At 44.1% G+C, this 21,951-nt stretch overlaps 1 protein-coding gene across 3 annotated transcripts in view; it reads left to right on the forward strand.

Moving 5' to 3' along the window:
* Window positions 1-214: 214 nt before the first annotated feature.
* LOC147624888 (RING/U-box superfamily protein) overlaps window positions 215-21,951 on the forward strand; it is a 68,599-nt gene continuing 46,862 nt past the window's right edge. The window contains exons 1-3 of one of the 3 annotated variants that reach the window (XM_086818128.1): window positions 215-242; window positions 434-552; window positions 5,290-5,370. In XM_086818128.1, coding sequence (XP_086674254.1) covers window positions 529-552; window positions 5,290-5,370 — 105 coding nt within the window. In that variant the 5' untranslated portion in view covers window positions 215-242; window positions 434-528. Of the gene's footprint in view, window positions 243-319; window positions 553-5,289; window positions 5,371-21,951 lie in introns of those variants that run through there. The other 2 variants (XM_086818129.1, XM_086818127.1) reach the window with 2 other exon arrangements.

The following is a 21,951-nucleotide window of genomic DNA, read 5'->3' on the forward strand; positions in this document are numbered from 1 at the left end:
GTGAAATGGACTATTCAACCAATATTTTGCATGTTGTCCAAGTTGTGGACTTCAAGACTCTTCCTTTTTTTTTTGGGACCAATAATTATTTATATGTATAAATCAGAGGACTCTTTACATCACAAAGTCCTATTATATAATAGGACTTTTTAAATTAAAATCACAAAGACCTTATGTTTGGTCATTGGTGGCTGTTTTAATTGACAAGACATTGAATGGTTGTGGAGGGAACATTCGATCGGGTAAGATTAACTCCACTTTTTTTAGAGGGACCTTAGAACCCTGAATTACTTAATTATCCTTGGACCCCAAAAAATATCAGTTATAAGATTTATTAGCAGTTTTTCAAGAAAAAAAAGGGCTTGTGAGGCCATGCATTTGCGTTGTTGCGGTAACACCCAGTGTATGAATTTTGCTCCCCTCAAACACGCAGGCAGCAGCAGCAGCTACGAAGGAAGGAAACAGATTGGTATCGCAAATCAGCACACAAGGAACAGCTAAGAAGCAAGGAAACATATCGAGATCGCCATGGTGGTGTGTAGATGCCGCAAGGTAGGCGCCTATTTGGGATTTTCTGCACGAAAGAGATTGAGATCTGGCACTAAGATGATGTGTTTCTCTCATTCATGCTGCATCATCTTCGTTTAGTGAAATCCAACCACGAAGATGCGTTTAAAAAAAGTCCACACAACCTCTCCTTTTTGTTTGCTTGGGATCAGATGAACAATCGGATCCCAAGTCTTGTGCGCCATGCTGGGTTATATATGGAGATGTGCAGACATGTCTTTGTACAAAATCTTGCACCTGTTCTTTGGTGCCGATCTCGCAATATGGCATGTGCTCTACACTACGCATGCTCATGGTCCAGAGGCTTTCTGAGTTGACCCTCAAGCCAAGATTGAACTATCTTGCTTATTTAGTTTGGGAAATAACCTACACTTTCCATTAACTGTGTATTATCTTAGTGGGAGAGCTGTTACTTCAACTTGATTTGTGTTTCATCTCCTCACTGTCCATGCTTTGCCTTGTAATAGGTGGCTTTGTCGGGGGATTATAAGAGAAACAAACATTTGGCAGGGTGGAGAGTCAATGTAGCAACTCTTGCGTGTTTTGGTGTTAATTTGCAGAATGCTGCTGCAAGGTGAAGAAGCAGAGGCTTGGAGTTCAAACATAACACCTTTAGATATATTTGTGACCTGATCTAGCTAGATACGAGAGCTTGCTGTAAATCTTTGCTTATATATTGAGACCTATTACTCTTGCTACCAGTGAGAGTAGATCTAGAGTTTAGAAGAGCTGCCTCAGTGCGTGATTGTCTGTGGCTTTGGACATGGGTAGCCAAAGACGTGGCATGAAAACTGGTTAAACAGACTTTGCAGCGTTACAAGAAACTTCAAGATATTTTAGCTATTCCTGGACTGGACTGGACGAATTATCTGAGGAAGACCGTTTGCGGTAGCTAGAGCTCAAAAAATAGAACGTTTCTTATCACAACCTTTTCTTTAGATATATTTATCACCTGATCTAGCTAGATACGAGGGCTTGCTGTAAATCTTTGCTTATATATTGAGACCTATTACTCTTGCTACCAGTGAGAGTAGATCTAGAGTTTAGAAGAGCTGCCTCAGTGCGTGATTGTCTGTGGCTTTGGACATGGGTAACCAAAGACGTGGCATGAAAACTGTTTGACAAGTCTTGAAAAGCTTTATCTGAGGGTGAGAGCAATGAAATTATCAGAGGCTGCATCTGCTAATGCTTTCTGCTCTTTTACTGCTTGATATTCCAAGGATGCTAACACTGGTAAGCTTCATCCATTGTTCCCTAGGAGTTGCCATGGCAGGTTGTTCATTTGCACACCTAGATGCTACTACTGTGCTTTTGAGAGGATTAGCAGCAAAAGGTATTTATCCTGCAGTAGATCCCTTGGATTCGACCTCAACCATGCTACAACCTTGGATCGTAGGTGAGGAGCATTATGAGACAGCACAGGGGGTTAAACAGACTTTGCAGCGTTACAAGAAACCTCAAGATATTTTAGCTATTCCTAGAGCTCGAAAAATTGAACGTTTCTTATCACAACCTTTTTTTGTAGCAGAAGTCTTACTAGTATCCCAAGGAAATATGTTAGTTTATTAGAAACAATTAAGGGATTTCAAATGATATGGTGAGGTTGCTGAACAGTGGCCTGTTTGTTAATGATATGGTTGAGCAAGCACCCGCACCTTATTTTTGTCCAAGTGAAATGCAGACGCTCAGGAGGTGGCTCGACTTTTCATATGAGAGGTGGACTGAGAGGAGTACGTTTGAGGTAGTGTGTATGGTTGGTCAGTGGTCAACCTCATGAACAGAGTTGGGAAGCTACAGTGGATCCAGCCTTGAGATGTGAGTCTGTAGTTGGAGGAGGTTAGAGCGGACGAGAGACTTTGATGAGCGGTTAAGGACCAGATCAAGTGGTCCAGGATGGTGCAGCAGATGAAGGAAGATATAGTGAAGGGAGACAAGCAGAATCACAATGACTTTTCCAATGAAGGGATTTGGTACTCTATGAAAATCCAAAAAACGTCTTGTTAAGAAGTTTGACAAAGTTCTCCCAAGAAGGGTTTCAAGAGCATAACAAAGATCTGTGATGTGGTCTCGAAGCTAGAATTACCGAGTCTTTGGTGCATGCGTCCAATCTTTGATGCAAGAAAATGTGTAGATTATTATGGCCAAGATTTGGTTTTGTCCTCCAGTCAAAGATGAGCTGCGGTTGGTGGAAATGAAGTTTCAGGTTAGGCCATTTTGTATCAATTCAAAAGAGAAACCATGAAGAAGGTAATGTAGTATCTCTACAGGTTGAAAGGATTGCCTGTTTGATGAGAGCCAATTCATGAAAGAGTCAATGCCATTGTTGAGAACTCATCAGAAGGCCATGTTGTTGAGGCCAGCTGCAATTATAGAAGGGTAGAATATTGACACACATACTACAAGTGATCACACCTTCAGATGTTGGCCTTGTCGCTTAAGGTGAATGAGCAGCCTTTGCCAAGGGAAGGGGCCACATGCATTAGGACATTTGCAGATACATGTTAAGGCAGCTGAACAGCATGTCAGGTGCCCAGGGTGGCAGGGTGGTATGTGCTTGACACTGGATGAGTGCTAGAATGGGGGATTTTGTGCTATGTACTCATGAATATAGTTATTTATAATCAAGAATTAGATGTACTGAATTATTTAGACAGCAATCGACCACTGAAACTGATAGAGATTTATTGATTTAAGCTTATAAACGTATGACACTGCCATTGGGTTCCAATGGCCAACTGCAGTTCTGTTCACAAAAAAAGTAAGTGCCATTGTTCAGATTTCATCAAAAGGCCATGTACTTGAGGTCCGCTGCAGTTCTAGTGGGGGAGATTGTTGCACACTTAACAACAAACGATCACACCATCAAAAAATGCCGGGCTTGAAGTTTAAGGTGGGGATGGCAGCCTTTGCCAAGGGCGGTCTGCCTATAGAAGCAACCATAGGTATTACATCATTTGCACTTGCATTTAAGGAAGCTGACAGCAATGCCAGGTGCCCAGGCGTGGTCACAAGCTGGTTGGACATGACCAGCATTATGGGCATAAAGAATTTTCAAATGGCCCAGCCTGGGTGCAGGCTGAACAGCAATAGGGGGGAAATCTTCTGTTAGGTATGTTGCAGATGCATTTACTTTGAATCAAGAATTAGGCTGCACTGAGTAGTTTCGACAGCAATAACCACTTAAACTTATAGAGATTTATCTGTGCAGAGTATTTGCTTTAATTTCATAAGAAGGAGAATACACTGCAAAAGATGGCTCACTGGCTCCAAGTGCATTACCAGGTGGGGAATGAAGCAATTCTGACTATTACTACAATCAGCATGTTAATCTTTTGAATTGAAAGCCCTGCAGAGCTTTTCCGTTTTTTGGAGTCTCGGGGGCTGGTTTGGACTCCAAATTGTTGCCCATTTCTGGTCACAGGTGGCTGAGGGCTGAAAGAAGGGGTAAATAACAAATATGGGGGATTGGCCAGCAGTAGGGGACCCAATCAATGGGTTTTTTTCAATTTGAGCAGTCAGAGGCCCTTTTCACAAGCACAGGCTCTAGCTGGTGCATATTGTGGAGCTGCTTATGCCTTAAACCCTGCTTCTTTAGCAAAAGTCATCTCTTTTCTTTTCTTATTAGCTTGCTTGGAAAATTTCTCTTGTGCAAGTCTGATATTTTGTTAGTGCTATTAGGCACCTCAGTTCCTCAGTTTATCCATTAGATTATGGATGGAAAGGTGATGATAGGTCTAATTTCGTACCCAAGTTCTTAAACAAAGTTGTCTAAACATGCTTGAATCTTTGCTTTTGTGTTGTCCTCACCTTGCTCCACATCTGCTCCCAGGTTGTCATTCTCAAAGGTCTTGCCTCTGGGCAGTGAATCTGCCATCACAGGCGTGCACCTACTATACCCTTGTGTATCTCTACCTGTCTGTACATCGTCCCCTAATCAAACGATTTACAATGGTGCCTCTCTCCTAGACTATCCTCTACAGTGTGCCTCTGTAGGCCTGACATGCATCTGAGGGCTGATGCATGGGACATCTTGGGCCTATGCAAAGGCCTTTCCAGTGTCATTTTGTGCACTCAGCACCATAGAAGCCCATCCATGGCTACAAATTCAAGACAACTAGGGCATCATTCCAGCTAGAGTTTGGCCTCTTCAGAGTAGGATCTAAGGTTTGTTGTTTGCCTGCAGAGAGGTTGCAATAATTTACAAAACATTGTTATTGATTTTAGTGAAAAGCAAAAACTCTGAAAGCCACAGTTGGGCTGTCTCATGCTTTTTGCTATCTAAAAGCTACAGTTGGTGAAAAGCATAAACTGCGAAAGCTACAGTTGGGCTGTCCCATGCTTTTTGCTATCTATTTAGAGTCTTTGAATTGGCTCAAGGCAGGATTTGGACTTGAAACTTGCCACCTGGAATGTCCTTTGGGAATGTTGTTGGCAACCATTGTGCTCGGTCTAAAATTTGAGTATTTTAGAGGTGATTTGGTTTGTTGCAATTTTCTTTCTAGGGAGAGTTGCACCAAGCACTTATCTTTTGTTTCAAAGTTGCCTGTCGACATTCCTGGGAAAGCCATGGAAAAGCCATCATATATATGGACATGCTAATGGACATGGTCTTACCGCTTATGGCTGTTCTTAAGAAGATTTTCTTATTCCTTTGTTTTGTTCTATAAATTTTGCAATGGCCAAACGTCTGATTTGGTTATGTTATTAAAACATGGTTTGCAGGCAACAAATTTGTATTGTTTTGTACACAAAGTTCCGGTGTGTGGAGAATGCATTTGCTCAAGCGAACACCACACTTGTGTGGTAATTATCCTGAACATTCACCTTCTTAAATAGAGCATGCATGAGATTCATGATCATGGCTAAGATTGAGTTTTATTGTCTTTAAAATTTAAATGCTTGTACAATGAATTAAACGGCAAGATCTTGGATGTGCAAGCTTGACATACCTTGGGCTCAATAATTCTATTGTGGTGTGGTGGTAGACTTGTGCCCAACGTGCTAGTGAATAACAGAAAAGATAGAGAACAACAGAATAGAAAGAAGACACATGCACAATGCACAATCACCTAAATTACTGCATATTTATGTACAAGGAAATGAAATACAACGTAACTCTCCAAGTACAAAATGATATTGAAAATGTAGATCTTTGATCTACAGCCCTAATGCTGTTGTTAGATGCTAGTTGCTCAGCCCAATGACTTGCTGTAGATTTGCAGCACCTCCAGTCAGCCCTCGAGTGGTTGCTCCTGACTATGTGCCCAAAAACCCTGAGATGAGATGATAAAATGAGGAACCAAATCTCACTCGCAAAAACACTCCAGGTCGGCCAATCCTTTTTGACCTACAAAATAAGTCAAAAAACACTCCAAATGCTTTTATGTTGTGCACAAAGGGTGTCCCTCAATGGGTGCCTTGCCTGGGCACTTCTGGGCACCTACAGGGCTGCGAAATTGGCCCCAAATCAGCCCCAAACCTGGCTGTCCAAATACAATTTTTGTAGTCTAGTCTTGATCACTGCCCTTAAGGTTAAGATAGCACTTTTTTCATGTTTTTAAGTCTCTCCCTTATGCCTTTCTGGTTAGAGCAGTGTCACAGAAATTCAATCAATCTAATAAAGTTCCCGCGATACTATAAATTCATGGAAGCACATATAAATTTTAAGCTGGTCCACTGCCACTGCTGTTGGTTCAGGAAGGATGGGGGTGGTTGAGACCAGGTGAGGAAGAGCTACAACCTACAGTCTCACCCTCTCTCTTTCCCCTTTAGGAATATCTTTATTTCTGTACTAAGCAGGGACTCTGCACCAATACCAGGTCCTTGTGTTGAGCTTTGACAACACAGCTTGAATTGGAGTTGGTTGTCTGAGTGGAGGTTTCTGGACTTTTGTTGGGGAAATACATGTCTTCAATCAAGCATGGTAAGCCTTGTTATTTAGGGTTAGCCTTGCCTTTTTTTCAGATTATTCTAGATCCCACAGGATAGGCTAGGGTTTCCATACAACAGCCTGAAAATAGCAAGAACTTAGCAAATGGCAAAGCAGGGCAGCTCAGAAGATAGGAATTTCTCATACTCTTGAAACAATGGCAACTGCATAGATTCAGCCCTTCACTTTACAGTGCATACCGTATGCCTTTCCAGTACAGCTGTGTACAATCCACACACACACACACACACACACACACACACACACACACACGCGCGCGCGCGCGCACGCGCACACAATTTAAATGGTCAAGACACCGCTGTTAGAAATGGACCTCAATTTTCATGAAAATCAGAGTAATACGTACTGTAATTGCAATGAATTAATACCCTTGGAATAATGGAGTGGGTCTTGAGGAGACAGGACATGATAGACATCGTGTTTTTGGAAGGGACTTGAGAAAATGATTCTCGAATATGCACTTCACTTCTTTGGTATGTCATGAACATCAAATAAGAGGAACTACAGGTTTATGCACGACTAGGAAAAACCTCAATTGAAGGGTTTGTGTGATCTAAGTAGATAAGCATAAAAGTTACTCTCGGGTTTGTTTAGACATACCTATACAACCACCTCTTTTGTGGCAGAATGCTACATCACCCACATGTTTTTATAACGAGCTTGACCAAGATAACTTCTTTACTAAGTTAGAACAAGACAGTGTATATTGAGATGACAAGGAAATGTACTGGTTACATAGTTATGTTAAATGGCTGAAACAGCACCCCTACATGCTTGAAACAGTGTTTCCCCTTCGCTTGCACCCTGAAACATGTTTCCATTGGGGAAACGTGGTGTTTCCCCTCCAAAACCCCCAATTCCAGGGTAGTATTAGCTTCTCTTTTGTTCCTTAAACTCATCAATCTCCAATTATAGACTCTCCTAATTTCTTGTACCTCCATGTGTTTCTTCTCCCTTCTCCCCCCTTTTTTATCTCTCTTGCTGAGGTGGTGTTTCCTCGTTTCAAGCCCCTTGAAATCGCCGTTTCCATTCCTCGAGACTATGACTGGTTATGGGAGTTATGAATGCACACAAAACTAGTCTACAAATGAGAATGGATACAGCTACTTTGTGACACACAAGGCTGGAGTCACCATTTACAGGGTTGGCTACGAACAGGAGAGGTTTGCAAGGCAGCGTGGATTGATGCATGAAAGCACGAGCGTAGCAGGCAGCATTGGGCCTCTGACACACCTACGAGTATACAAGGCAGAGCTAGACATCAGATAACAGTTGACAAGCAGAGTCAGATAGCGCAAGTGACACGTGGCATCCAGGTGGTAGTGATGATGTGCCACTGATGATGTGGTAGTTGGTTACAACTGGCTGATAGCTACTGGCCGACTTGCAGCATTGATGTACATGGGTCATCAAATCGTCATATTTATCAGCTTTTCTGAGTGTTGTACTTCACAGAGCGTGTCTCTGTAGGCAAAGTGCTAGCTGGGAGTGAACATTAGGTCACAGGGCTGTGATTTGACGTCTTCTGTTACACTTGCGTAGCAACGACACGTTGATCATAGAGGAGACGGAGCTCTTGTTCACCACCGAGCCATAGAGGGAAAGAGGATAGGGATCCTCACCGCCATACATATAGTGGCTTGCCTACCCAGTGGCCCACACATGTCCGGCCGACCGCGGGACTATCTCGGCGCCCTTTCCCTTGAACCCTGGCTTGCTCGCCGCCCACGCTCCAATGGACGGTCTTGGAGGCCGGTGGAGCTCCCCGTAGCCACTACGAGCTACGTAACATTACTCCCCCCTTAAGAAGAGTTTTCGTCCGTGAAAATGAACTCTAGAAAGTTCTTGGTTAGTGTACCCAAGCGTTCCCACAAGGACGCCTCATCCTTGTGATCTTTCCACTTAACAAGTGCCCCTTCGTACATAGTGTGCCTCATGTTCCGATCTCTAAATCCGAGAATCCTCTCGTGTTCATCTGGAATAGATGGTGGTTCTATCAACTCCACCAAAACGCTGAAGAAACTACGTTCTCCTTATGGTCACGTTTGTTCGCAATCTACTGACATGAAAAATAGGATGAACTTGAGAGCTCTTTGGCAACTCAAGTTTGTACGCTAATCCACCAACCTTCTTAAGGATTTTAAAGGGACTGCAGTATCTAGGTGAAAGTTTTTCACACTTTCCCGTCTTTAAAGTCTCGGACTTTGCAGGGACTTTTAAATATATGAAGTCACCTTCTTCAAAGACTACTTCTTTGCAACCCTTGTCTGCATACGTCTTCGCACGATCTTGTGCGCTACATATGCTATCTTTTGCTGCTTGCAGCATATCTTGCATGTCTTCAAGGAACTCCTTGACCAACTGCAACTTCTTCTTCTCTAGCCTTACGGTTATAGGAGATCTTGGTTGGAAGCCATACATAAACATGAATGGACTAAATCCAGTCGCATAATGTTTAAGCAAACTCCAAATGTGATAGGTACTCCTCCCAATTGGATTGCTTTTTACTGACATACGCACGAAGCATGTCTTCTAACACTTGGGTGACTCTTTCTGTCTGATCATCAGACTGTGGATGATCAACCTTGCTCATACTCAGAGTAGTGTCCAACTTTTTAAAGACTTCCCTTCAAAAGTGACTATCGAACTTCCTATCTCTATCAGAGATTATATCTGCGGGCAGGCCATATAGTTTGTAGAGATGTTCAATGAACAACCTAGCTAACTCAGGTGTTTTCATCGTTTTTAATAGGTATAAACTTGACCATCTTGGTCAATCGGTCAACCCCTACCCAAACCGAATCATTCCCTCGATTCGTTCTACGTAAACCAGTGATGAAATCCATGGAAATACTTTCCCATTTTCCTTTGGGAATATCCAATGGATGCAGTAAATCTCCAACCTTGAGGCGCTCATGTTTATTGACCTGACACTTATTACATTTCAGTACTGCATTTCAGTACGAAGTCCTGGACGTCCTTAAACAAACTAGGCCAATAAAATTGTCTTTAGACTACTGCATAGGTCTTCTGTATCCCGGGATGACCAGCACTCAAACTATCGTGACTTTCTATAAGAATTTGGCATAGTTGTTTTTGCATGACGTCATATCGTATGGAATACTGTACGGACTTGCACGGATTTTTGTTTCAATTTTTTTTTTCAAAAAATAATAATAATATTACTTTTTGGGAAAGTAATGGTCTTGTTTTTGCTTGTCTATGGCTGTTTGAGCTTCCTCTGTACTATGATGCTTCCCTCCTTTTTAAAATACTCCATATCTCGAAATTGAAAATACCTAAGTTTATAAGTATTTTTTTAAACACTGTATTTTATCGTACGATAAGAATTTTTTTAAATATCATATCTTATTTTTCCATACAGTATCGTATCGTACGATATCGTACTTGATAACTATGAAATTTGGGACGGAAAATCACTTATAGCTGGTACCCAAACTCTATCTTTGTAGAGTAGGTACTCATCGTTAATGGAATAGTGTCTATACTTTCCCTCCCGACGAACTTTATCACCCCCAAGTGAACTAGTGCCAAATGGTTGTGAAGGGTCCACCTCCGAGCTCTCCGTCTCGGTACATAACCCAAGAGACTCATCTAGTCGCTTCGGACTAGCACTCGCTTCTCTTCTTGCATAAATCTTTACTAGTCTCTGCGGACTAGTACTCCTTTGTGACGAGGGAGGTGGTGGTTGTTACATATAAGTGCAGCCGTGTATAGCACGCCATATCTCTGAAAAAGTTGAATCATGCCCACATAAACCATGTAATGACTCCAAGAGTTCACTCTTGAAGGTGGTGAAACTCAACTCGTTCACCATCGGCATGCGGCTCAGCTCATTTGCCACTACGTTAAATTTACCTCTCTGGTAATGGAGTGTAAGGTCAAACTCCTGTAGGATCTCCGTCCATCGAGCTTTTCTACCCTTTAACTCACCTTGGCTTGAAAGCCATTTGAGACTTTCATGATCTGTTCGGACCTCAAACGTAGCACCATACAAATAATGTCGCTACTTTTTTAGAGCATGAATAATAGCAAGTAACTCTCGCTCGTAAGTTGAGTAGTTATACTGGGCACAGTCAAGCTTCTTACTTTCAAATGCAACAAGGCATCCCCTTTGTAATAAAACCGGCCCAATGACCTTCCCACTAGCATGTATCTCCAAAACAAATGGCTCATTTTGGGGTCCACAATGCTCAATATTGGTGCCGTTGCGATGCCCACCTTGAGCTTCTCAAAACTTCTTCGTTGAGGATCCCCTCAACGAATAGTTTTATCCTTTGTTCTCAACTTATCGATTAAGGGGACTGCGATCTTCGCGTAGTTCTTAACATACTGTCGGTAGAACCTTGACTTGCCTAGAAAAATCTGTAATTCCTCCATATTTTTAGATTCAGGCCATTTGACAATGGCATCCACGTTGTCAGGATCCATCCGCGTACCTTCCGTGGAGACAATATAGCCTAAATAGTGAATCTCCTTAGCAAAAAATTTGCACTTGGATTCCTTCCTAAATGGCTTATTTTTCCTAAAGAGTTTGGACACTGAGTGCAAATGCTGTAAGTGTTCTTCTTTCGACTTACTATATATAAGTATGTCGTCAAGGAAAACCATGATGATTTTTTTCAAATATGGACATAAAACCTTGTCCATTAGGGTCATAAATGTCGCTATAGCATTCGTCAAGTCAAACGGCATGACTAGGAACTCGTAATGTCTAAAACGAGTTCTAAATGCGGTCTTGGGAACATCTTGTTCCCTAATCCTGACCTGGTGATACCCTGATCTAAGATCAATCTTAGAAAAATACTTCGCACCGTTGAGTTGATCAAACAACTCGTCAATGCGGGGCATCAGATACTTATTCTTAATCGTTATCTAATTAAGAGCACGATAGTCTACACACATCCGCATACACCAGTCTTTCTTTTTTACCAAAAGAATTGGCGAAGCTCATGGCGAAGAACTCGGGCGTATAAACCCTTTCTTCACATACTCGGCCAATTGCCATTCCACTTCCTTTACCTCGGAGTGGCTTAACCTGTAAGCACGTTTGCTTATAGTTTTGACCGTGGTAGCACATTAATGCCATGGTTAAGCTTTCTAGACGGTGGAACACCATTTGGGAGATCATCGGGAAACACATCTCTAAACTCTTGTAATAAATCACTCAAAGCAATTGCGTACTTTTGTTTTATTGTCTCGGTTTTAGCCTTGGTATTGACGCTTTGTTCATAAGAAGACACCATAAGATTTGGAAAACAGTAGTCTCGACCAAGGTCATTTAAGTTATCACTACTTAAATTAATTTCAACTATGGAAACTTTATCAATCACATTTATTTCATCTACGGAAGCATCGCTGGAACTAACTTCCAACTCCCATGAATCCACGTAAAGTTTGGAATTCATCGATTCTCTTTAATTTCAACACAATCTCGTGGTAGTTGGAGATGTATTGTGTGAGGGAGATGTCCTGCATCGAGTATTTATCCCAATCACGCCAGGATCTCTCCAACTCATTCACAAGCAAAATCGCTTTTCGAAACATCGTTTTGAACTCTACCCAGGTTCTCGGAAGTCTGGCACTCTCGGTCAAACTCATCCACCATTTGTACGCCTTGCTTGTCAACGAAAGGTTGGTCTCTACGGGCCTCACCTCCTGTGGCGCATGCTTGGGGTTGTGGATATCCAACCACTTCTGTAGAAAGATGTTCACTGAGTTCTTGTTCTGTTTTTTCTTCTCTCCCCCAAAGCTTGGCGGCTTGAGGTCCTCGAGAAGATTAGCAATTGCTACGGTCTGCTTCGCAAGCACTCCGGGGCCCACGATCCTACTGGAGGCACTACGTCCTCGGTAGGAGGAAAATGCACCCTTCTCTATGCAGATCTCGACGCAACAACACTCCCGGTGGGAGTAGCAGGACTAGCATCCAAATGGGCATGAATACTCCTAAGCACGGACAAAATCTTGGTCTGATTTCTCTCCAATGCGCTGGTCCTTGCAAACAATTGGGCTATGGACCCCTTGGAGATATCCATCTCGGCCTCTTAACTCCACATCCGTGGATCGAGTATAATCTCCATAGGCATCCTCATCATCGAGAAGATCGTTCTCGGAGTAATTCTTGTTAGTGCCGTCAGCCTACAAGGGCTGCTCGCCTACGAACTCCATGCTGTCCGTCATTGCGGACGACCCTACGGGGTCATCTACGGACAAAGAAACATTAGGAGCTACGTCAATGGGAACATCCCCGGTCCCTCGCGAGTCCGAAGGAGATCGCGTCATCTCGGTTTGGCGAGCGGTCACTGCCTGACGAATAGGGTCAAGCTTAGCCTAGGATAGGATGACTTGGGTTGAACACAATGCTAATCAATACACTTAAATACACCAAGATTTAATGGACACTCAATACAAGAAGTAATTTGCTGAATTGACAAGAGATGCAGAATGAGCCGGAATGGCCGGCCTCTCCCTCAAATAAAGTATATTGATCTTCGGAGAATCAAGTACATAGTGTCATGGGTATTTTTGATGAGATTTCCATACCAATGCATATGAATATAGTATTGCAAACAATGTAGTTGTCGGTGTAGACTTGCAAATCACACTACTCTCTCGATTGCCCATGTGTTCTATCATTTGCTCTCTATTGTTCCACCAACACATGGTAGCAACAATCTGCAAGAGAGCACGTAGGACAAGAGAACACTACACAAGGTATGTGAACATGGAGCCCTACTCCTCCCTCTTGCTACTTGCTTCCATATTTAAGCATCAAAGCTTACCAATTGTAAGTAGAGTCGATGATAGCAAAAGTCTTCGTGATGGAAGTGTTTGGAGTGTTGTAATCTTCAATTTGTCGCGATCCTTCGCAACAAAAGTCTTCAAGAGGATGAAGGGTGTTACGACCCTGTGTTTTTTCCTTTGGACAACAAGCAGGTGGGCACGGGCACGGGCACAGGCGTGGGATGGTCAGTGTGAATAGGCATCAGTTTGGATATGAAAAGGAAACCCATATGTGTGGCCAGCCCAAGTGTGAAAGGAGACAAAAAGGATTTTAAAGGTTATAAGGTTTTTAAACCTTGATGACTTTAAAATATTATTTTTCTGGAAGTTTGCGTTTTTGCTATTGGCTTTTTGGAAAGCAGGCGGAATTGCGTTTTTGGCTATAAAAGCGAAGGGTGTGGTCGTTGAGTGGCATGTGGTCATCATCAGGTCATCGGGTGGTCATCATCATGTAGCAGCATGCGGGCGCTTCACTTGGAGTAGGCCACGTGTAGGCGCTAGGCGGGTTGCAGCCAGCAACCGACGCTGCGTGTATGGAAAGCGCCAGGCGGGCTGCGTAGGGCTGCACGTGTGGAAGTTTAGGGGTTGCGCATGGGCTTCAGCCAGCAACAGTCGACCAGGTGGCTGTGCGTATGGGCTACAGCCAGCAACAGGCGACCAGGTGTCTGTGCGTATGGGCTATAGCCAGCAACAGGCGACTAGGTGGCTGTGCGTATGGACTACAGCCAGCACAGCGGGCGCCAGGTGGGCTGCATGTGTGGAAGCTGCCAGCAGAGACATATCCAGGCGACTGTTGGGCTGAACAGCACGACTCTATCTCTCTCTTGGAAGGAGGTGAGCTGAAGGAGGCGCCGAGGGGCTAACAGCCAAGGGGTTTCTCTCTCTCTCTCTCTCTCTCTCTCTCTCTCTCTCTCTCTCATCAAAGGTCTTGAGTTCAAATCTTGTCGGATAGATCAATTTGTTCTCTTGGGATAGTTTCCTACGACGTTAAAAAGTTCTCTTCTTTCTTCTTCTTCTCTCTCTCCGCGAGCAGGTGGGGTCGCAGGAAATACACAGCCGAGAGACCCCTCTCTCTCTCTCTCTCTCTCTCTCTCTCTCTCTCTCTCATCGTGGATTGCAGGCCTTGTTTTACGACATTGGAACAAGTTAAGATGCACAGGATGATGTTCTTGGAAGAGATGTGTTGTTGCTCTTCATCATGGACTTATGTGTATTCAGGGATTGCTTGACACGTCCTCTATCTTTCTTTCTCTGGGTTTTGGCAACTGTGCTTGGATGGTATATCTGTCATGGAAACAGGACATTGGTTTTCGAGAGGAAACAGGACTTTGGTATCGAGGAAACAGGACTATGGTTTATGGGATACAGGTCTTTGGTTTATCAGATACAGGTCTTTCGTTTCATGTGGAAAGCATGTCTTTGGATTCATGTGAACAGGTTGTAGTTTCTCGAGGTTACATGCAAGCTATGGCTACAAGGAAGGACATATGGTACGGTAGAGCCCTACTCCTGTTTGGGAGAAGGTTTGAGAGATCCATGGTAGAGATGGAGAAGACCTTTTCAAGCAGGGAGGTGTTGTACAGGTGTGCCTTCTCTATGGTATGCTGTGCTGTGACAACGAGAGTTCTTATTTGGAAGTCCTAGGTGAGAGCTATAAGGGATACTATTGGTAGAGGATTCTACAAGTTGTACTTTGTACTCAAATTTTTGATCAAGTAAAGAAATACCGCAAGGGGCGCCACTGCGTTTTGGGGCCAATCGGTGTCCTTGTACTATTTGCAGGAGCACTTTAGCTCCCCTTGTTTGTTTCCTTTTCCAGGTCCCCATGGGTGATGAAGTGTTTTGTGTGCGAGTGTTTGTTTCATTGCCCGTCAGATTTTTGAAGGCCGGTTTCATGGTTCCATTGCGGGGATATCGTCGACTTTCTCAAGGAGGCGAGCCTGTGGTTGTCACATCAAAAGCTTCAACATGTGGAAGGTGAAAGGGAAGTACAGGAGACAGTGTAGGATTGTGTGTCTTTGCCTGTATGAGGTGAAGAGCAAAAGCTAAAGATGAAGCTCAGGAGAAAACACACCAAGGACAGGAAGTAGTCAGCCAGGAACAAGAAGCAGTTGAAGTGTTATGGTGCAAGAGATGGGTAGAAGGCTATGGCTTTCGACACTTTGTTACCAGTGGTATCTTCACGGAGGCTTCATGGGTTCGGAAGGCAGCTTCTTTCTATGTTTAGCAGTGGTGATCTACTATGCTTCATTGGGACTTGTGCTTACCACTTGGGTGGAGTACAAGCATGTTTTGGGTGCCTGTGGATGTATTAGATGAGGCTCAATCGGAAGTAAAGGGACTTGATGAGGTTCTTATTCCCGAGCAGATACTGGCACATAAGGAAAGAGAGGTACAAGGTAAAGTTTCCCGTCGCTATCTTGTGAAGTTTAAAGGACTATTCACCGATGGATGCGAAGTGGATGGAGGAGGGTGACTTAGCAGATTCACCTAACGTATTGCAGCTTTATCTTGATGCCTTTGAGTTGGAACCGACTTTTGCGACAGCTCATTCAGGTTCAGCAGAGCATGGGCCTGGAGCATTGCCTGATGCTCAAGAGGGGGGTTAGCACCTCCGCTCCCTTGTTACTGACAGGCTCAGCTTTCATCTAGGAGTCGCTTGGTGACATCTTTGTATTCACCTGAGGTACTGAGGCTGACAGTACATCTGCCTATGGGACTTCTATGATATTGTGTACTAGTCACATGAGATGATGCTATTTCTGGAGTTGGTTTCCTTTGGAATGGCATGGTTTGGTTTAGCTCAAAGTCTGCAGCAACCTGAGTTAACATTTCGAGACTCTATGGAGGGCATAAGTCTTGCGAGCAGTCCTAGAGTTGGTTTGGTTCATGGATATATGGATCGAACTCTATTTGTGCATGTATTTATACACTTTCTGAGGTATTATTGTATTTTGGTGCCATTGGATCCTGGTACCCTTGGGAATACATGGGTAATACTCTGGATGTGTCAAGATGAGATGCATGTATGTTGGTATGATACATCAAGTACTTTATTATGTTCATCATTGGGTGTGATTCCTACGGGATAGCCATGAGACATATGTGGGAAGTACTTAGTGGATGTACTGTTTGGATGCATTGAGTGCTTTCATATGCTCATGTTGTACCTCTAGTCGTGGATATCCATGGGTATAAGGCTTGCGAGCAACCTTGAGACTGATATTTTGGAGTAGGTAGAGCATCTTGAGGAGCATATTGTTTGCGAATGCATATATGTCATGCATATGTAGAATGATGCATGGTTTTGTTTTTGGCTAACACAGGTTACATGTTTCCACTTGGTTTCAGACTTTTGCTGCAGGTTTTGAAGGAACAAGCAAGAGTTGTTTGTCACTTCGACGTGACAATATGGCAATATTGTCCAGGATGATTGTTTCATCACCCAGATGCATTGGAGGGGCATTGCTTTGGTCATATGAGGACTCTTTCTTCATTGGATGCGTACTGTGTTATTGAGTGCAATTGAGGACGCTTGCTATTTTTTCAAGAGGGGGGTATGAAGGTGAAGGTGCTTGCCATGTTCCGCGAACATAGCAAGTTGGAATTGAAGAAGTCTTCATCTACACGCTTTGCCTACATGTGGCTTCTCTTGGAGCGCCTCCACGATGTGAAATCCTCCCTTCTCCAAACAGTGGTCTCCACAATGTGGAATGAGTGGGATGAGCGAGAATCGGCGGAGGCCAAAGCCATGCAACGGCTTTGCCTAAAGGAGGAGTTTTGGCAGTTGGTCCGCACTATTGTCATTGCGGTCACGCCCTTCTATAGGGTATTGCGGATGACCGACATGGAGGGAGTCACCATGGGCCTTCTTGTTCACTTCATGAGAGAGGCCATAGCAGAGTTGCGCGCTTCTCCTTCCATCGACGAGGAGAAGCGCGATGGTAAGTTGGCCATTGTGGAGAAGAGATGGAAGTGGATGCGAAGACCTATCCATGGTCTTGCCGCTTTATTGCATCCGGCTTACAAATCACCCGCCCTCTTCACCAACGTGGAGCTACTTGAAGCCCGAGATGCTTACTTGCCCAAAGCATTGTCGGAGGATCGCCATGGAAGTTCCTTGAGGAGCTCATAAGCTACAATGACCAAAGGGGAGGAGCCGCGTTTGCATCTACTACCTGTTCGAAGAGGGAATCCCTTGTGAAGCCCCTCTTTTGGTGGGAGACATTTGCGTATGTGCTCTCAAGCCTCCAAAAGGTGGCTTTGAGAATCCTAGCTCAGGATTGCTCTTCGGGTGCATGTGAGAGGAACTGGAGTTCCTACTCACTTGTACACACGAAGTTACGTAATCGCTTGAGCACGGAATAGTTAGAGCGGCTAGTGTATTGCCGCGCTAACTTGCACATGGTGCGCGCAATGCAAAAGATGGAATCGGCGAGACAGGTATAAGTTACGACTTATAAGTTATAAGTTATAAGCATTCGAATTTCAAACTTCAAAAGTTCAATGTTTATTGAAATTTGGAACCAAATTCTAATACATTGCTTGTCACTTGATCATTGTATAATGTAGGTGAATGTGGATGCATTCAAGCTCACAGGGGGCACTCTTGAGAGTGTAAACAAAGTGCAGGATGAGGAGGAGGAGAGGATATATGCAGAGATCTATCGAGAGCTCGAGTCGTTTGATCGACGACCTACTCGCACTCGTCGTGGGCGTGGAGGTAGTGGCAGAGGAGTGCAAGTAGGAAGCCGTGGATGCACGGTTCGTGGTGCTTCCAGAGACATAGTGCATACCTATGTGCGGCGTGGATCGGGTAGCTCCACACTCGCTCTTGCAGCTGAGGATGCTCCCTTTGGCTTCTCACATGAGCTTAGAGAGCCCAAGTTTGATGATGAGGGCAACCTTCTTAGCGATGGCGACTTTGGCGAGGCCACTGATGTGTCCACTTCTCATGAGTATGATTTCAGCGAGAGCTCTGATAGTGATGCCTTTGTCTAGTCTCTCCTTGGGCCTTGGCTCTAGCCTCTCTTTTTGTACTCGCGCCTAGCGCGCATGATCGCATCACACCTCTATACTTTATGTATTTTTGTTTGTCACTTCAAACTTGTGTAGTTGTTTGTAATGATATTTTGGTTTGAAACAACTTCTCTAGACTCTACCCTTCCAAATTGAAAATGTCTATGTTTGTAGGTGTTCTTTAATAAAAAAAACCGTATTTTATTGTACGGTATCCCAAAATTTCATATCATACCGAAAATTCCCGTACGGTATTGTATTTTCGTACCGTGACAACTATGATGGGCTTCACCCAAATCAAGCTCCCAATATCCTCTATAAGAAGATCCAAGGAGTGTGCAGCACAAGGAGTCCACACAATGCTTGGAAACTCTTTCTCAATCAGCTCTCCCATCCTCTTGCAGTTAGAGGTATTGTCTGTTACCACTTGCACCACATTCTCTCCCCCACCTCCACAATAGCTTGACGAATGTGGTGGTAGATAAAATCAGTTGTGATCCGCTCCCCTGCCTTGCCTGCATCAACTGCACGCAAAAAGTAGGTGCCAAGACATGAAGAGACCAAGATATTTATTATGTGGCGCCGCCTCGTCACTCCAACTATCTGAAATGATGGTGCAACCAAACTTCTTCCAACCTTCTTTGATAGGTTGGAGAGAAGTCTCAATCCTCTCCTTCTCTTCCTCCAACATGGTGGTCCTCATCTTATTGTACTCTAAACCTATCCACCCATCCACATTGCCTACAGCTGTAAGAGCGACAATCCTCCTCTTCCATTGGTTTGTGCATAGCACATTGAAAGAGAGATTACACTCAATGAGAGTGCGCTCTATCTCAATCTCAGCCCTACGTTGCCTCTCCTTGATCCATGACATGGAGTGCAAGGAGGAATTAATGTTGCGTTACGTAGAAGGCTTCCCCAATAGGTGCAGAAGAAGCGGGCACTTCCTCATCCTCAGAAATCCTAGCTCTCTTTCTGCTAGGTGCTGCATCTGTAGGCAAAGATTCCAACAACACATCGTCATCAACGATAGTGCTACGAAGCTCTCTGCCATGTGGAAACTCCTTGGGATTCTCCCTTATAATAGCATCAGCCATCTCCTGTGGAATACTTGGGCACCCACCAATTCCCTTGCCCCCCAACTTCAACATGTGGCGGATGACCTGCGTGATCGAGCTAGACTGCTGCAAGTTACAATAACGACACTTCCAATGACGAGTGTCTGAACCTGCTGATGATGTGCTATTAAGTATGATGGTATGTGCAGCCCAGTAAGGATTTGGTGCCTTTGGCAACTTGGACAATCTGCAATTTAAAAAAATCAACATTAGAAGCCACATTAGTGGTTGAATTTCTGAAAATAGAGGAATTGGGGAATGAAGATTGGAAAAAATACATTAAAAAGGGATTGTTCAAGGGGCTGAATTTCTGAAAATAGAGGGAATGATTGGAAAAAATACAAAATTAATAGAGGGCTGAAAATAGAGTCTGTGTGTCACCAATGATCATTCATGATTCATGAGAGAGAGAGTCTACAGGTACTAAATTCTAAGTAGTAAGTAGAGAGAAAGAAAGAAAGAAGAAAGAAAGCTGTATTAACGTCTACTAGAGGCCGAACTCGACCTATGAGACAAATCAATGTACAACTGTCAATGTCTTCTGGATGTCCAGAAAAAAAAGGACAAAATGAACATGAAATAAACTATGAAAGTACTGAGCTAGTGGGGGGGTGTGATGGATGGAGCACTACTGCTAGAGGCTCAGTATGCAATCTATATGCGTAGGGTATACAAGAATGCAATGCAGATCTGTCTAGCTCCAACCAGTACCATAATGGGGGTGTAATATGTGATACATAGGTGATGGCGAGGCAAAAATATCTCGGAGCATGATCTCCGGGTGTGAGTGTAAGTGAGCTAGCCGCTCCTGGATATGGTGCTGATGTCGAGCTCGTATCTTTGTGATCTCCCTCTGATGTAGTCTGGGAGTCTGGTAGCCTGGTGCTCTCGGTCTCTGTCTGGCTCGGAGGTCTGCAGCGTGCTGAAGTGTAACCCCCTCTTGTGTCAGGGTAGGCACTGGGATAGATCTCTTGAAGAAATCAGTGAGCTGGAGTTGTCGCCCACCTCTCCCTGTGGTATGAGTCCGTATCAGTGTCTCTCTGTGGCGCTGTGCCTCTAACAAGAACTGGCCAAATTCGCGCTAGTTTGGGGACTCCATGATTTGGCGGAGTGAGGGATGTCCACTAAAGATGGTGGTGTATCTCTCTCTAATGACACTATATGGAGAGAGAGAGAGAGAGAGAGAGAGAGAGAGAGAGAGGCAATGGGCAGGCACCTTGAAGCTGTATAGCAGCAGACGGATGGGGCACAGGTCAAGCGGGTCACGATGCAAGTATGGTGCACAGGTACAGAAACGCGATGGGCGGCGCATGTACGGGCGGCCCAAAACACGAGAGATTAAAAAAAAGGGTACGGAACCCTAGGCGATGCGAACCGGATTCAATTAAAAAAAGTACAAGTTGACCTGTTTCGTACGACATACGGATCCGTACTGTACGTATTGTATGGACTTAATCTTTCCGTACCAGTATGGAATGCAACTATGGGCACAAGTCCCAGCAGCGGAAAGCCAAGTCCATAGTATCACATGAGTGGCATCAATCCCTGGCATATGCAACTGCCATGGACGCCAATCCAATGTACATACATAATAAGAAAGCACGGGTGGACCAATTGGGTGGCCAAAAGGTGACATCCCCCCCGGCTTCTAAACAGTTGTCCACAACTGAAAAGCATCCGGCTCATTGTGTGTCTCTTGTCAATTCAGCAAATTGCTTCTTGTATTGAGCATGTTGTCCATCAAGAGTTTCACTAGCCGAAGTAGATAGAGCATATGCTTGGCAACTACACTGCTTATAGGTTGCTAAACGATTTGGCCAGTGGGCTGTCAGGGGTTGTTTTGGGACTGTTTTGGACAGTTTACAGGTTGTCTTCCACGATGGGAACAACAAAGATATCAACCTTGATTTGAATATAACTGGTGTGTGTGACTTTGTGGAACCAACGGGTGGTCAGAAAGCTTGAAACATAGTTGGTTGTGTGAACAAATGTGTAGACAGCTTTAAGCTAGAGGGTGTGATCATGTACCAGCACTCGGGTGGGCATGACAGGTGCCTCGAGGTAATCAAGAGAGCGGTCGTTGACTGCTCTGTCTTGGGTTGGTGACCAAGGGTTTGTCTTCTTTTTTTGTAATACATTGATTTGGATAAATGTAGTGTTGCCGGTGGAGTATGAACTCCTGGACACCCACATCTTGTACAAGAAAATACTCTGTTGGTAATAAAGATACCTCAGGGGGGCTGGCCCAACTCTAGCCCCTAGTGCTGTGTCATGTGCAAGGTTGTCTTTTTGTTGCATGCGCGGAAGCCTTGCTGTACTGATCCACAACCCTAAGCATGATTAAGAACATTGATATTAATTAACATGAGATAAGACATAGAGGAGAGAGAAGAAGAGAGATTAGGTGTCAGGTTTTCTTGTAATACTACGGTACAAAAGGTAACTTGATGCTTGTGCATGATGTAGGGCTATGGTCAGCCCCATAGGGGTGAC

Source organism: Cibotium barometz, chromosome 24, assembly GCF_041138505.1.
Source record: "Cibotium barometz isolate CiBa-2024 chromosome 24, ASM4113850v1, whole genome shotgun sequence".
NCBI lineage: Eukaryota > Viridiplantae > Streptophyta > Polypodiopsida > Cyatheales > Cibotiaceae > Cibotium > Cibotium barometz.